The following is a 17,884-nucleotide window of genomic DNA, read 5'->3' on the forward strand; positions in this document are numbered from 1 at the left end:
GAGAAAGACAAATACCCTATGATTTCACTCATATATAAAATTTAAGAAACAAAACTAAGGGGCAAAGGAAAAGAGAGAGAGAAGAGAGAAACTAAGAAACTGTCTCTTACTATGGAGAACAAACTGATGTTTACTGAGGGGAGGTGGCTGGGGGGATGGGAGAGATAAAGGATAGGGATTAAAGAATGCAGTTATCCATGATAAGCTTTGAGTAAGGTATACAATTGAGGAATCACTATATTGTACTAAAATAGGTACTAATCTGAAACGAATATAACCCTGTAAGTGAACTATACTGGAATTAAAATTTAAGACTTCATAAAAATACTAGAAAGCCTACTAGAAAAAAATGTTAAGCCATTTAAATATCCTATGCAGTCCATATTTTTCTATTTCATGAATTTTTATATATATTAATTACTGTCTTTTATTTTTTGTTTTAACTTGCTGTTTTCTCTGTCACTATATTAAAATAGAAGAATAGTGTAGATGTCCCTGTTTTACTTGTTTATAATATTTATCTACAATGCTTTGTATATATATATATCCCTTTTAGTACTTATTTTTCTGTATTGCAGAGGTTCAGATATAATTTATTATTTAGTTCAAGCTAAGTCAAAATTTAATTTGATTTATTTCTGATCCTTTGAGTTTTAGGAAGTATTTTTAATGTCCACACCATAGAGTCTTCTCAATTAATTAACTAGTTGTTATTGATTTTCTATATTAAGCTGACCATTATCAAAGAACATGTGCTGAATAATTTCAATCACTGATTCTGTTGAAGATTTCTTTATGTCCCATCTATTTTGAGTAGGAGTAAGTGTTCTTCTGTATTTTAAGCACTAGTATATTTTTATTGCTAACACCATTCTGGAAAGTGTAATTATAAGAAAAAATACATTGGATTCTAGTACATGTATTTTTACATGTTGGATAGCCAATTACAGATTGGATAGCCAAGCTTTACTCCATGTACTTTTTTTTTTGTACTTTTTTTTATTGGAGTTCGATTTGCCAATATATAGTATAACAGCCCCATCAAGTGCTCATCCCATCAAGTGCCCCCCTCAGTGCCCTGCCCGACACCCAGTCACCCCATCACCCCGCTCACCTCCTCTTCCACTACCCTTTGTTCATTTCCCAAGTTAGGAGTCTCTCATGTTCTGTCTCTCTCTCTGATTTTTCCCACTCCTTTTCTCCCCATGTGCTTTCTAATTGGAGTTGTTGGAAAGTTCAAACGTCTCCTGCTACTAGGGTTCTTGGCACAGATTTTGCTCTATCAATGAGATCCACACAAATTCAGAATTTGAAAGGCTACAGTGAGTTGGGGATCATTTTCCTGTTCCTTTCAACATTTTCTACCAAGGAAATGTCATCTTAAGAAGGTTGTGTAGGGAAGCCTGGGTGGCTCAGTGGTTGAGTGTCTGCCTTCAGCTCAGGGCATGACCCTGGGGTCCTGGGATCGAGTCCCACGTCGGGCTCCCTGCATGGAGCCTGCTTCTCCCTCTGCCTCTGTCTCTGCCTCTCTCTGTGTGTGTCTCTCATGAATAAGTAAATAAAATCTTAAAAAAAAAAAAAAACCAAAAAGTTTGTGTGTGTGTTATTTTCTGCAGCATCATTGATTTCCCAACCTCCTAGAGAAACTATTTTGATGGATGAGGAAGGAGTGACATCTTTTTGCTTCCATGTATCTGACCCCTGGACCACAGTTAAGGTGCAGTATTTTTAAAAGTATAGTAGCCTCTTTGTGAATTTACTATATTGCTCGAAGGGTCATTATGAGTATCACCCAGAACTTCCTTCAGCTTTTCTAAATTTGACAGGCCTGTTTACTCTTCCTACACCTACCAAACTTTTACTAATATTGCATTATAATAAGGAAAAGCTCTGACTCCATATATTTTGCCATTTACTCACTAAAAAAAAGAATCCAGATATATTCTAGAAATAATTTTTAGTTAAAAAGGAGATTTTTTAGAAATATAATTACAGTTAAATTATGGAAATATTTAGGGGAAAATGGTATCCTTATAATATTATTTTCATTAAATAGAGTAATATGTCTCTGGTTTTACTCTAGACTTTTAGGCACACATAGCTATTGAGGATTTTTAAATACAAATCATTATCTTTTATATACTTACTAAAAATTTTTAAAATGATTTTTTGAATATTACCATTTCTTCCATTATATTTTCTATTTAGTATTTAAACATAAGAAATCATAGAAGTAGCAAAACTTTATCTGACTTTGTGATTTAGAGGGCATTTGTCCTATCATGAAATACATCTACATCAGGAAATACAAGTAACTCATAACTTGGAGTTAATTTCTATCCTTTTTCTTAAAGCATAGCAAATGTAATTTATTACATGATCTAATATATTTATTCATCTAAAGCTTATCTCACATAGCACAAATGTTTAAAGCTGTTTCCTTATGCCCACCAATATGTGTGCTATGATAATTACCAGAAAGTTTTTCTTTATCGGTGAAGAAAATAAAGTCCAGAGAAATTTCCCAAAGGATACACACAACCAGAGAAGGAAAGTTCCTTGTATTGGGACTACTAGATTATTTGCTTATTTCTGAGGTTTCTGCGGTCTTCATGGACAACCGCCCTTGAGCCTGCACTTCTATCTCCATAATTGACTTTATCATTACTCCTCTCCCAGAGGAATTCATAACAGATGGTGAGCAAAACCTCAATGTTGAAAAATCCTGAAGAAAGTTCTCAGAAGTAAAATGAGTAAGACCATCACAATTATTGCTGATAACGACCTGGAGACCCAAGATTGTTACGGTTCTTAAATATCCATGGTTATTCCATTATCGTTAATTTAAGATGTATAAGGCATAATAGAATACATGAAAGGAATATATTTCTTTATATATTCCATAATATATTATATTAATATATTCCTTAATATATTCCATATTTGGTTAAACCTTTTCTTTGAAACAGAGAAAGAAGCTGATGAACATTTCAATCCTTACATGACAATGAATGACTTTTTATCAATACTGCATCAGTTTGAGAGCTTGCATTTTTTAGAAGGGAAGTACACTTAAGGAATATATATATATATATATATATATATATATATATATATATAATGATAATGAGAAGATAAAAATGCATTTATTTGGGGGGAATAGCCTTGACCTGAGATAATGAGCATTTACGAAATGAGCTTTAGAAAATTAGGAAATGAGGAAAGAGCTTTAGAAAATATTATCTAGGCTTAGTGACTGTTTGGATGTTATTCATTTTAATATAATAATAACCTCATTTTTTATTCTATTTTCAAAGATGGCGTTGTAATAATGGAAAGCAAATAGATGGAGGTAAAAGGTAAAAGTATTTCTAAATATATTTCTAACTGTCATTTAATGATTCAAATACTGAAGACAATCATAATGGCTATAGCATTATTATTATTATCATATAGATTATATGTACTCCTCATATTTTAGGTTATATGTAACACTCTTATTTTGGATAAAGATGATTATTTAACTATAAATGTATTCGGAATAGAAATTCAAAATGTGACTAAAATTAGACAATATATTAATTACTTTCTTGGTAAATACTCAGTAAAATTATTTAAATACAATAACGCATTAGTTTCCTTCATCACTTCATTGAGTAACAGTCTCATGGATCTAGTATTATCTAATCTAAGTTCCTGATTATTCCTGACATTGACATAGTTTTATAAGCAATATTTAATTAACATGTAAATTATTTATTCTACATTTAAGAGAGTATTTAAGTCACTGGAAACAAAGTCTAGAGGTCATTGGTTTATTGATCCCTGTGCCTCTCGCAGGTTTCTGCCATGGGTGACAGGGGAACCAGCAATCGCTCAGAAGTGACTGACTTCATTCTTGTAGGTTTCAGGGTCCGCCCCGAGCTCTACATTCTCCTCTTCCTGCTCTTCCTCCTTGTGTATGCCATGATCCTGCTGGGGAATGTTGGGATGGTGGCCGTTATCCTGACTGATCCCAGGCTGAACACACCGATGTATTTCTTCCTGGGCAACCTCTCCTTCATTGACCTCTTCTACTCCTCCGTAATTGCCCCCAAGGCTATGATCAACTTCTGGTCTGAGAGCAAGTCCATCTCCTTTGCAGGCTGTGTGACCCAGCTCTTTCTCTTTGCCCTCTTCATTGTGGCTGAGGGGTTTCTCCTGGCTGCCATGGCTTATGACCGCTTCATTGCCATCTGCAACCCACTCCTCTACTCCGTCCAGATGTCAACACGCCTCTGCATCCAGTTGGTGGCTGGTTCCTATTTTTGTGGCTGCTTCAGTTCTATTCTTTTGACCAGTGTGACATTTACTTTGTCCTTTTGTGCTTCCCGAGCCATCGACCACTTTTACTGTGATTACCGTCCACTTCAAAGGATTTCTTGCTCTGATCTCTACTTTCATAAGATAGTTTCTTTTTTCTTATGCAGCATTATTATTTTGCCCACCATCATTGTCATTCTCGTGTCCTATATGTATATTGTGTCCACAGTTCTAAAGATAAGATCCACTGAGGGACGTAAGAAAGCCTTCTCCACTTGCAGCTCTCACCTAGGAGTCGTGAGCGTCCTGTACGGTGCCATCATTTTTATGTATTTCATCCCTGACAGATTCCCTGAGCTGAGTAAAGTGGCTTCTTTATGTTATACGTTAGTCACTCCCATGTTGAATCCTTTGATTTACTCCCTGAGAAACAAAGATGTCAAAGAGGCTCTGAGAAAGATCCTGGGGAAAAAGATATTTTTATTTAATTCCATCTTAACAGTGATATAACTGAAAGATCTGGATATTATGACAATTTGCAAAATTTATATTATGACAATGCAAAGAATGTACTCGATGATTTTGAAATATTTAATCTCAAAAAGTTTATTTATTGAATCCCATAGCCTTACATCTGAAGAATACATTTGGTCTATATTTTGCCTGCCTATAGATTTTGTAGTGGAACGGCTTTCTCCATACTTCATCGTCATTTGGGTAAGGATTATGATTGCCATGTAATTTGATTTCAGGGAAAATATATTCCAAGTTTTGCTGGCAATCTAAGGGTGATGTTGGGATGTAGTGTTTATTTTGAGTCAGTAACAAATATTATATAGTGTCTATATCTGGTAGCTGTAACAAAATCTGATATAATAAGACAGAACAAATATCAGATTTACTGAAGAAATCTTTTTGAGTACTGGATGAGAGAAATGGATACTCTAGAGCTTACAGAGTCCTAAAGGTGACATGTGAGCCACTCAATGATCCAGAAGTTGAATGATTGACAAACTTATTTAATGGTTTCTCTGACTTAGATCAATTATTCTTGTAAATCCTCCCTTTTCATAAGAAAATTGTAATGAAAATGAACCAAAAATAATGATAATTCTTTCTTTTATTATGTATGACTTAGTGATAATTAATTCATCATACTGATAATTATTGAATTTTGATGCACCCTTTGCCCTATGACTTTCCCTACATATAAATAATTTCAGTACTTAGCTCACCATGAAATCAGGTACTAGAGAACTAAAATGCTATATGGAAACCCAGTGAAAAAGACATTTATAAAAGCACAAAAAAGTGCAACCTCTTAAGTGGCCCTAATGGTCAAGGAACACTTCGTAAGCACATTTTAAAAATAAATAGCTTTAAGCAACATGAAATAGTTAGGTTTTTGAGCAAAGGGAGAAAACCATATGGTGAACTTCATGAAGTTTATAAGTGATTTGTAATGCACGAGACAAAGGGTGAGGAATGAGCCTTAAAAGGAAACTTATGAAAATCATGGAGACCTGTAAGTCAAGCCAAGAAAGCTGACTTTTATTCTGTAGACAGGCTATAGGCATTGGAGATTTTAAGGAAGATAGTACTGTGTTCAAATTGGCATTTTACAAAAATCATACTGGTAGCTTTGTGGAAGATAAATGTTCACAAGGAGAAGATTGTAATCCCAGGAAATGTTTGGTCGTCCAAGTAATAGGTTATGATGGCTTTACCAAAGGCAGTCTTATTAGTCAAGAAGAGACTATCTTTAGAACGGTAGCTAAAGTCTGCTGAATATTGACCAATGGTTGATAAAATGAGAATGAGGTAGAAAAATAATGACCTCTCTGAGCATCTCTGACTCAATGCTTCCTCATAAATGACGAAGAAAGTATAAGGGTAATAACAGTTTATGGTTAACTTAAGAGTTAAGAAAATAAGCTCAGGTGTCAGACTGAGCATTCAAATTCTGTTTTTGCCAATGTAAATTTAGGCAAGTTACATACTATCTCCACATTGTTATTTCCTCATGTAAAATAGGGTATCTACATCTCAGAGTTACTGGAATGATTAAATTACATAAATTTCTTATAAATTTGTTAAATCCACATTTAACAATTGCCAGATTTGCCCTTTCCTCCTGCTTTCAACACTATTGATGTTAAGTCTGAGAGAGGAAAACTATAACTTTCTCTGCCCTTTTCCCTTCACTATCTGCCATGAAGTATCCCCAAAGTCTCCTAGCATATCCGTTTTCATTTCCATAGGCAGAGTTTGAGAAACTGCCTACTACGCTGTCATTTCAATTTTACCTTTCTCTCTGCTGAGAACTAATGGAAAAGATTGTAAAATGACCAAAAAAGGCAACAGAACCTCCAATTAAATGCAAAATAGTATCTTATCATCAAATGTGATACTTATTCATCTCTCTACTTATGTCTTTCTCTTAAGAACCCTCTCTTATACTTTAACAAATGCCATCTCTTTAATTAACCTTTTATAAATACAGATTTCTGGGAGAAATAGGGGACTCACTAAATGGAAAAACTTCCTGAAGATTTTCAAATACCTGCTCACTGTGCTAAGGTTGTGCCTGTCTGTCTCCTGAGATGAAGCAGAAACCTGTCAGGTTGAAAGGGGCATAGTTTACTAATCCTCCCTTGGAAATAAAATGCAGATACCCTCAGGCAACACCCTGAGGCTTATAATGGAATAAGTACGAAATGGTTCCTAACTTTAAATTTTGTCTATTGGATATGAGTAATTCTTCATCAAACTGAGAAAAACGACTGTAACAATACTGTTGACTGCAAGGGAGAACAGTGCTCTTCTACATGCACCGTGTGCTGCATCCCCCACAACCATCACCAGACATACACACACGCATAAAAGCAAACATTAGCATGTTCTCTTTCTTGCTTTCACTCCCGACACGCGTGTGCACACAGACACACACACACCAGGATATCTTTGAGAGGAACACCAAGAAACATCACTGGATATCTCGTTCCCTAGAACAATATATGTCCAGTGTCATCCAGTTAACACAGAAGAGAATCCTCAGGCTGAAGTAGAAGCTAACAGGCCTCATATATAGACCTCACCATTAGAAGATGTGTACCGTAATTTCTCAATGCTGAGTTTTTTTCTTTTTTTCCGCAGCATCAAGAAATTTCTATATTATTACAGGAATTGCATTCAGGTATACTCTGTTCTCACTCCTGTTTGGAAATCACTTCTCTCATTTTCCTTTGATTCAAGGTGGATGCATGACCTTTACAGTGTAAGTTCTGGAAACAGGGATATATTGAAGAGGAGTAATAACATATAAAAATGTTAATATATAAAAATAAAATAAATAAAAATGTTAATATAAATTAATCAATACAGAAATGCATAAATACATACACATGTACATATAATTCTCTGAATTTATATAAATGCATTATAGGACTGCTTATAAGTGAATCAAAGTTGTAGTAAGGTCATGTACAAAGTTATTTTAATAATATATAGATAGCATTTTGATTTTGCAATTACATGATTTTAATACTACCCTTGCCCATCAGGAACTTCTTCAAACTCATCTAATGACTTTCCATTGACTTTATAATTATCGCCAATTTTTGTGTCAACAACTAGTAAAGTTTTCTTAACTTAAATGAAAGTATTTTAAAAACAAAAAATAAATGATAGTGGTGGTGAATCCTCACTCAACTACTGCTACACTAATAACTATATTAAAAGCTATAGCCTACTTTTATGATTGAGCTTTTTTATATGATAAATATCTTCTATGTCTTCAATAGTTTCCTGTTTTTAGGCCAAAATTAAATCTTGAATAAAAAAAAGACATTTCTGAATCATTGCTTTTAAATTAATCTAAAAAAGAAGATCTATCCAATTCTTTTTTCAACCAGTGTATCGAGAAATAATTGATGAAAAAATAAACTATATTCATTCAGGGGATACAATTCTGAGTTTTGGCAGTTTTGTACATCAATGAAACTCTCACCACAATTAGATACAGAACTTTTTTTGTTAAGATTTATATATATATATATATATATATATATATATATATATATATATTCATTTAAGTAATCCCTACACCCAACATGGTGCTTGAATTCACAATCTCAAAATCAAGGGTCACCCACTCTTCTGACTGAGGCATCCAGGCACCCCAAGATAAAGTACTTTTCCATCACCTCCAAAAGACTTATCATGCCCTTATTTAGATTATGCCTCCTTCCAACCCCATTCCCAGATAATCAGTGATCTTTTTTTTTTTTTTGCATATTCTGTCTATCATCTATCATCTATCTACCTATCTATTAAATCTGCATATGATATGCAGTCTTTTCTGGCAGGCTTCTTTAACTGAATAAAATGAATTTGTAATTTGTTCACAAATTTGTCCTGTGTGTAAGTAATTCATTCTTTTTATTACTCAGTAGCATTTCATTTCCCATTGTAGACATCTACCGCTGCCTCCCTCCCCCTTTCAACCTAGTGTGATAGAAAGTACACAGGCAAGTGTACATAAGAACATAGAGTCTCCTCTTACCCTAGGTCTCGGTCATGGCTACCATATCACCTGGAGAGTCACAGGCTAAAAACATTTATTTCTTCCAGCTCCATGTTGCAGAAACTCCATTTAAGTCAAGAGTGGCTAAAATAGGGATCCCTGGGTGGCGCAGCGGTTTGGCGCCTGCCTTTGGCCCAGGGCACGATCCTGGAGACCCGGGATCGAGTCCCACGTCGGGCTCCCGGTGCATGGAGCCTGCTTCTCCCTCTGCCTGTGTCTCTGCCTCTCTCTCTCACTGTGTGCCTATCATAAGTAAATAAAAATAAATAAAAAAATAAAAAAAAGAGTGGCTAAAATATCTAGAAATCTCTTCCTCTACTTAGGGCCCATGCATAGAGTAGAAGCTCTACCCCAGGCATGATAGGTGAAGAACTATAGGGCTCTAATTCCCTTGCTGTTGCTGCCGTTCAAAGGATAAAGTTTTTTTTGCCAAGAGAGGTAAGCTTAGAAGACCATAAGCTACTGACCTCACCCAGAAACCATATCATAAAGCCAGGGTGTCACTCTGAGAGAACTGGGCCACTGCTCCTATTCCAGTTCCAGAACAGTTGAACACAGGTTTTACATAGAGTGAAAGGCAGGCCATAATAATAGAGGGCTCCAAAGCTCTCCTCGAGTGAACTGACTTCATTTGGAATGAAGTGTGGGAAGTTCAAGTATAAGTATAAGGGACTCTCAAACATAACACATTTGGTGATAAGCAGTTAAGAGAATTTGGAAGCTCAATGAGAGCAAAAAGCTGACTGTAGACCAACTAGAAGTTTGCCAGAGAGAACCAGGGAAGGAGACAGTGAAGAAGGCCCTCTGAGTGTTGGAGCAAATCTCAAAGACCAGACTTAAGGACTCTCCTTGCAGACAGAAACAAAACAATTGGATCTGACAGTGAGAAACACACGTCCCACAGTGTTTCAAAACAATGGAACAAGAAGAATCAGTGGAGTCTCTTTGCTGAGTGGAAAACCTATAGATGCAATCACTCAACAGAACGATCAGGGGAGGACACAGCCAAAGCCAGCCCAATAAAACCAGTGACATTCAAGAGTATGCAGAAGCCTAAAGCTGTGCCTCTGAGGTAACATAAAGTGCTTCTCAGAACAAACTTTCAATAATATAGTCAAAAAAAAAAAAAAACAAGGAAAAAAACAAATATAGAAATTATTTAAAAAACATTCTGAAGATATAATAACTTGAAAAATATTATATAATACGAATCATACAGTACATACTCTTTTCAGATTAGCTTCTTTCACTCAATAATGTGCATTTACAATCCCCTAATATCCTTTCACTGTTTGAAAGATTCAGCTCATTTCTTTTTAGTGCTGAATCTTATTCCATTGTCTGGATATACAACAGTTCATTATTCATTCACCGTTTACGTGCAGGTTCTTGTGTGGACGTGAGTTTTCAACTTGTTTGGATAAATATCAAGGAGCACAATTGGTGGATTACACAGTAAGAGTATGTGTAGATTTGTATGAAACCAACAAGCTATCTTCCCAAATGGCTGTGCCACTTTGCATTCACAATAGCAATGAGTGAGGATTGCTGTCCCTCCACATCCTTGACAACACTTAGTACAGTCAGTGATCTGGATTTTGGCTATCCCAATAAGAGTGTAGTAGTATAACATTTTTTTTATTCTTTTTAAATTAAGACGTTAATTTTTAGAAGAGTTTAAGGTACAGAGATTTATCATATGCTTTTTCCCCCTCCGCCTACACACATATCTTTGTCCATTGCCAACATCCTCCACCAGATTGGTATGTCTATCACAATTAATGAGCCTACAGTTATATCTATCATCATCCAAGATCCACAGGTCACTTAAGAGCTCACCCTCGCTATTGTGTATTATATGATTTGGACAAATACAGGTATCCATAATGATGGCATCATAAAAAAGTGTCCTCACCATCCTAAAAACCTTTTCCTTTTTCCTGCTCATCTCTTCCTATCCACAACCCCTATCAACCACCCATCTTTTTCCTCTATACTTTTGCCTTTTACAGAATGTCATATGCTGGTAATCACATAATAGGTACTCTGTTCAGATGGGCTTCTTTGACTCTGCAGTATGTAATTAAGATCCATCCTTGTCTTTTCACAGCTAGATGCTTCATTTTTAGCACTAAATAGCATTTTATTCCCTGCATATACCATGGTTTTATTTATCCACTCACTTACTGAAGGAAATCTTGGTTACTTCCAAATTTGGGCAATTATAAATAAACCTTCCATAAATATTCATGTGCCAGTTTTAGTGTGAACATCAGTTTTAGCTTTTTTGGGTAAATACCAAGCAGCATAATTCCTAGATCATAGATCAGTAAGAGTGTGTTTAGTTTTCTAAGAAGCTGCCCAATTGCCTTCCCAGGTAGCTGTACGATTTTGTGAAACCCACTAGGAATGTGTAAGAGCTCCTGTTGCTCCACATGTAATTATTCGATGTTGTCAGTACTCTGCATTTAGGTGATTCTGACAGGTGCATAGTGGTACCCCATCATTGTTTTGTATTATATTCCCTGATTATGTATGATGTGGAACACCTATTCATGTGTTTATTTGCCATCTGTATATCAACTTTTTTTTAAATAAATTTTTATTTATTTATGATAGTCACAGAGAGAGAGAGAGAGAGAGAGAGAGAGAGGCAGAGAGAGAAGCAGGCTCCATGCACCGGGAGCCCGACGTGGGATTTGATCCCGGGTCTCCAGGATCGCGCCCTGGGCCCAAGGCAGGCGCCAAACCACCCAGGGATCCCTCAACTTTAGTGAGGTATCTATTAGACTCTTTGGTCCATTTTTTAATAGGGTTGTTTTTCTTATTGTTGAGTATTAAGTATTCTTTGCACACTTTGGATATCCTTTATCACATATATTTTCTAAATATTTCCCTCTAGCCTATGTCTTTCCTTCTCAATCACTGACAATATCTTTCACAGAGCAGAAATTCTTAATTTTAGTGAAGTTCAACTTATCAATTGTAGTTTTCAGGGATCATGTCCTGGTGTTACATCAGCAAACCCAAAGGCATCTGGATTGCTCCTATATAATCTCCTAGAAATTTTACAATTTTGTGCTTTACCACTTGAGTTAATTTTTGTAAATGCTGTAGAGTTTTTGTCTATATTCTCATTTTTGCATGTGGATGTCCAGTTATCCCAGTACTCTTTATTGAACAGCCTACCTTTTCTCCATTGTATTATCTTTGCTTCTTTGTCAAAGATCAGTTGACTCTATTCATGTGGCTCTATTTTCACCTTCTAAATTCTGTCCCATTATTCTATTAATTTATTCTTTCACCAATCATATTGATTATCTTAGCTGTATAGTTGTGGAAAGTTGAAATTGTGTAGCGTCTATCCTCTGATTTTGTTCTTCTCCTTCAATATACTGCTGGCTTTTCCAGTCTTTTGCCTTTTCATAAAAACTTCACTTTCATGTCTGAAGTTTGTCAAAAAAAATAATAACTTGCTGGAGTTTTCATTGAGATTTCATTGAACGAATATCTCAAGTTGGGAAGAAATCACATCTTGACAGTATTAGTCTTCCTCTCTATGAGCATTCAATAGTTCCTGATTTATTTAGGTATTCTTTGACTTCTTCCATTAGAATATTATACCTTTCCTCCCAGAGATCTCATACATACAGAGATTTCATTTGTGAAATTCATTTCTAAGTGTTTTATTGGGAGAAGTGATAATATAAATTGTATGGTGTTTTTTGTTTTTGTTTTTTATTTAAGTTCAATTAGTCAAAAAAATAGTATATCATTAGTTTCAGATGCAGTGTTCAATAATTCATCAGTTGCATATAACATCCAGAGCTCATCACATCACATATTGTGTTTTTTAATTTAAATTCTACTTGCTCATTGCTGGTATATGGAAACCAACTAACTTTTGCATATTAACCATGTATCCTGCAACACCCCTATATCTCCTATTAGTTCCAGGAAGGTGTTTTTGTCAATTCTTCCAGATTTTCTACATAGACAACCATGTCACCTGTGAACAAAGATAGAGTTATTCTTCCTTTCATTCTGCACATTTTTTATAGTAATTGGCTACAGCTGACACAACAAAATACCACAGACTGGTGCCTTAACCACCTTTTTTTCCCTCCAGTTCTGGAGACTTGAAAACCATAATCAATGTGCCATAAATAAATATTCTGAGGATTTTCTCTCTGGCTTGCAGATGTCTGCCTTCTTCTTTCCTCTTCACTTGGTCATCCCACAGTGCACATGCACATCCAATGTCTCTCTGTGTGCCCTAATCTCTTCTTATAAAGGTACCACCCAGACTGTTTAAAAACCCACTGTATCTGCCTTATTTTGAAGGCTCTATCTCCACATATAGTCACACATTGAGATACTGGGGGTTAGGGCCTCAACATATGAGTTTAAGGAGATAAAATTCAGCTCATAATACCTTTCTTTCCTTTTTTGCCTATTGCATCATCTAGGACTTCCAAACAAATGCTGAAGAGCTGTGGAGAGGGGGCACACCCACTGCCTGATTCTTATCTTAGCAAGAAAACTTCTATTTCATCACCGTTAAACATAATCTTAGCTGTAGGGTTTTAATGATATTCTTTTTCAAGTTGAGGAAATTCCCCTCTATTCCTGCTTTGCTAAGAGTTCCTTTCCTTTTAATGTGTGGGTACCATCACAGAAATGTGATACAGGCTCAAAAATGGTGAGACTTGGTGTACTCCCCTCAAACAAATCAGCTAATCAGTTCTGTGTATCTAACCTACAAATCAACCTTTTTTGTTCAGTTACATTGGTATGCTTCAAGTTATATCAATAACTTGAACTGATGGAGCAGTATACTGACTCCAGTCTTTTTTTTTAATAAATTAATTTTTTATTGGTGTTCAATTTACCAACATACAGAATAACACCCAGTGCTCATCCCGCCAAGTGTCCCCCTCAGTGCCCAATACATCTTCCATTTAGCCTAAAGACTTTCCCTGATCACCAGTACCTGCTTTCAAGCACCACACATTGAAATCTGTGTGTTTCTCTTCGGTATAAATATCTGTGGATTTGAGTTATCTGTGTAAGGATTTAATTCTCACACTTAATGGAAGTTCCCAAAGGAATAAGTTTATTTATACCTGAACCTACCACAAAACATACTACACAGTCAATAAAATTTATCAAAAAATGAATATTCAGAAGCATAGATGAGAAAATTTTGGACCTCACATTATTTTAAAGATTAACTTCTTCTATACTTTATTCAATGTTTTTCACAGTAATTAGCACAGGAAAAAAGTGCATGAAAATCCAGTTGAGGGAATGATTGCCCAAAAATGTTTTCAGGTCTCTATACACCACTTTGGTTTTTTATATTAGGATTTAGCAACTAGCAATGTCTCAAAGCAATCTACAACGCCTTATATATTTGCTATAAAATTGTTTGTTTCTTTTTATTATTACTTCCTCTCAATAAAACACACATAACATTTTTGATTCAAAACGAAAATTCAAGAAGTTACTGTGGCCGAGTTCAAAAAGGGTGTTGCCTGTGTTCTGCTCTAGGATTTTGATGGAATCTTGTCTCACATTTAGATCTTTCATCCATTTTGAGTTTATCTTTGTGTATGGTGTAAGAGAGTGGTCTAGTTTCATTCTTTTGCAGGTGGATGTCCAATTTTCCCAGCACCATTGATTGAAGAGACTGTCTTTCTTCCAGTGGATAGTCTTTCCTCCTCTATCGAATATTAGTTGGCCATAAAGTTGAGGGTCCACTTCTGGATTCTCTATTCTGTTCCATTGACCTATGTATCTGTTTTTGTGCCAGTACCACATTGTCTTGATGACCACAGCTTTGTAGTACAACCTGAAATCTGGCATTGTGATGCCCCCCAGCTATCGTTTTCTTTTTTAAAATTCCCCTGGCTATTCAGGGTCTTTTCTGATTCCACACAAACCTTAAAATAATTTGTTCTAACTCTCTGAAGAAAGTCCATGGTGTTTTGATAAGGATTACATTAAACATGTAAATTGCCCTGGGTAACGTTGACATTTTCACAATATTAATTCTGCCAATCCATGAGCATGGAATATTTTTCCATCTCTTTGTGTCTTCCTCAATTTCTTTCAGAAGTGTTCTATAGTTTTTAGGGTATAGATCCTTTACCTCTTTGGTTAGGTTTATTCCTAGGTATCTTATGCTTTTGGGTGCAATTGTCAATGGGATTGACTCCTTAATTTCTCTTTCTTCAGTCTCATTGTCAGTGTGTAGAAATGCCCCTGACTTCTGGGCATTGATTTTGTATCCTGCAATGCTACCAAATTGCTGTATGAGTTCTAGCACTCTTGGGGTGGAGGCTTTTGGGTTTTCTATGTACAGTATCATGTCATCGGCGAAGAGGGAGAGTTTGACTTCTTCTTTGCCAATTTGAATGCCTTTAATGTCTTTTTGATGTCTGATTGCTGAGGTTAGGACTTCTAGTACTATGTTGAATAGCAGTGGTGAGAGTGGACATCCCTGTCTTGTTCCTGGTCTTAGGGGAAAGGCTCCCAGTGCTTCCCCATTGAGAATTATATTTGCTGTGGGCTTTTTGTAGATGGCTTTGAAGATGCTGAGGAATGTTCCCTCTATCCCTACACTCTGGAGCGTTTTGATCAGGAATGGATGCTGTATTATGTCAAATGCTTTCTCTGCATCTAATGAGAGGATCATATGGTTCCTGGTTTTTCTCTTGCTGATATGATGAATCACATTGATTGTTTTACGAGTGTTGAACCAGCCTTGTGTCCTGGGAATAAATCCTACTTGTAGGGAATATAAATAATAGTGAAAAGGAATAGAAGGGAAGGGAGAAGAAATAGGTAGGAAATATCAGAAAGGGAGACAGAACATGAAGACTCCTGGGAAACGAACTAGGGGTGGTAGAAGGGGAGGATGGTGGGGGGTGGGGGTGAATGGGTGATGGGCACTGAGGGGGGCACTTGACGGGATGAGCACTGGGTGTTAATCTGTATGTTGGCAAATTGAACACCAAAAAAAATAAATTTATTATTAAAAAAAACAAAATGAAAATTCAATTCAACATGCTGAAAACTTAGCAAATTGGAAAACACTGTTTAAAAAAAATAAGTTGGGCATTGGGTCCTCTGAGTGGCTCAGTCAGTTAAACATATCATGCTTGGATTTGGATCAGGTCATGATCTCATGAATTATGCATCATGTGACCGACCACATGTCACACTGTGCTCAGCGAGGAGTCTGATCGAAATTTTCTCCCTCCTCCCACCCAACATACTCTCACTTTTTCTCTTTCTCTCCCCCTCAAATAAAAAGAAGAAAAAAAAAAAGAAATGGGGCATGATTTTCAATTATTAGTGATTGTGTATAGTGCCAAGAGTGATTCTAAGACAAATACAACACAAAATATTGTTTATGCAGCATAATAACATATAAAAGTCAGGTTCAGCAGTAAGCCATGAAAATAAATAGAAATCAATTCTGTGAAACAAAATTATATGTGAGATAGTGTGAAGATTCAACTTCAAAAATGTTTCCCAAATATCCAGGATATCTCCAATATCCAGGACATTCAGAATTAACAATGGTGAAACAAAATCATATTTGATACAGTGTAAGTTCATATTGAAAAATGATTCTCTAATATCCTGGACATCTCCAATATCCAGGATGACTAGAATAAACAATATTCTAGGTACCTCACCTGGAAAAAGTTCTGATAACATTGCTATGATATTCAGGAGAATAACTTTCAAAAACAGCCACAAGAAGTATGACAGTAAATAGACATAAAATCAACAGTGGGAAAGAAAAATCAAACAATTGTATTTTTCTTCTCAAGAAGTTTTTTTAGAGCTTCTTTAACATCTTTGTTTCTCAGGGAGTAAATCAAAGGATTCAACATGGGAGTGACTAACGTATAACATAAAGAAGCCACTTTACTCAGCTCAGGAAATCTGTCAGGAGTGAGATACATAAAAAAGACAGCACCATACAGGACACTCACGACTCCTAGGTGAGAGCTGCAAGTGGAGAAGGCTTTCTTACGTCCCTCAGTGGATCTTATCTTTAGAACTGTGGACACAATATACAAGTAAGAAATAAGAATAACTATGATAGTAGGCAAAATAATGATGGCAGATAAGGAGAAAGAAATTATCCTGTTGATGAACAGATCAGAACAAGATATCCTCTGAAGTGGACGAGTGTCACAGTAAAAGTGGTCAATGGCCCGGGAAGCACAAAAAGACAAAGTAAATGTCAAGCTTGTCTGAAGAACCGAGCTGATGCAGCCACAAAAATAGGAACCAGCCACCAACTGGATGCAGAGGCGTGTTGACATCTGGACGGAGTAGAGGAGTGGGTTGCAGATGGCAATGAAGCGGTCATAAGCCATGGCAGCCAGGAGAAACCCCTCAGCCACAATGAAGAGGGCAAAGAGAAAGAGCTGGGTCACACAGCCTGCAAAGGAGATGGACTTGCTCTCAGACCAGAAGTTGATCATAGCCTTGGGGGCAATTACAGAGGAGTAGAAGAGGTCAATGAAGGAGAGGTTGCCCAGGAAGAAATACATCGGTGTGTTCAGCCTGGGATCAGTCAGGATAACGGCCACCATTCCAACATTCCCCAGCAGGATCATGGCATACACAAGCAGGAAGAGCAGGAAGAGGAGAATGTAGAGCTCGGGGCGGACCCTGAAGCCTACAAGAATGAAGTCAGTCACTTCTGAGCCATTGCTTGTTCCCCTGTCACCCATGGCAAAAACCTGCGAGATGCACGGGGAGAAATACACAAATGAACCTGGGCTTTGAGCCAGCTACAAATACTCATTACAGAATTATGACTTATGAATGTATTCTAGTCATCACTCATTGTAACTTCATAAAACTACTGTGACTTAAACTTAAGCCATTGCTACTGATGATAAATCAAAAGGTTAGCTTTATGTCCCTCTCTCTATAAGTAGGAGAATCAGATTTTGTCCTCTGAAT

General features: G+C 36.3%; 2 protein-coding genes across 2 annotated transcripts; one reads left to right on the top strand and one right to left on the bottom strand.

Annotated features, from left to right (window-relative positions):
* Positions 1-3,834: 3,834 nt before the first annotated feature.
* LOC140616926 (olfactory receptor 9K2-like) lies at positions 3,835-4,812 on the top strand. The gene has a single exon (XM_072797583.1). It carries the CDS (start codon positions 3,850-3,852, stop codon positions 4,810-4,812), a length of 963 nt encoding a protein of 320 aa, XP_072653684.1. The 5' UTR covers positions 3,835-3,849.
* An 11,524-nt stretch (positions 4,813-16,336) lies between these two features.
* On the bottom strand, positions 16,337-17,667 carry LOC140616763 (olfactory receptor 9K2). Its single transcript, XM_072797523.1, has one exon. It carries the CDS (start codon positions 17,647-17,649, stop codon positions 16,708-16,710), a length of 942 nt encoding a protein of 313 aa, XP_072653624.1. The 5' UTR covers positions 17,650-17,667; the 3' UTR covers positions 16,337-16,707.
* Positions 17,668-17,884: the final 217 nt, after the last annotated feature.

Source organism: Canis lupus, chromosome 25, assembly GCF_048164855.1.
Source record: "Canis lupus baileyi chromosome 25, mCanLup2.hap1, whole genome shotgun sequence".
Classification (NCBI taxonomy): Eukaryota; Metazoa; Chordata; class Mammalia; order Carnivora; family Canidae; genus Canis; species Canis lupus.

Coding starts and splice junctions, on each gene's coding strand:
- LOC140616926 (XM_072797583.1), top strand. CDS start 3,850: ATGGGTGACAGGGGAACCAGCAATCGCTCAGAAGTGACTGACTTCATT.
- LOC140616763 (XM_072797523.1), bottom strand. CDS start 17,649: ATGGGTGACAGGGGAACAAGCAATGGCTCAGAAGTGACTGACTTCATT.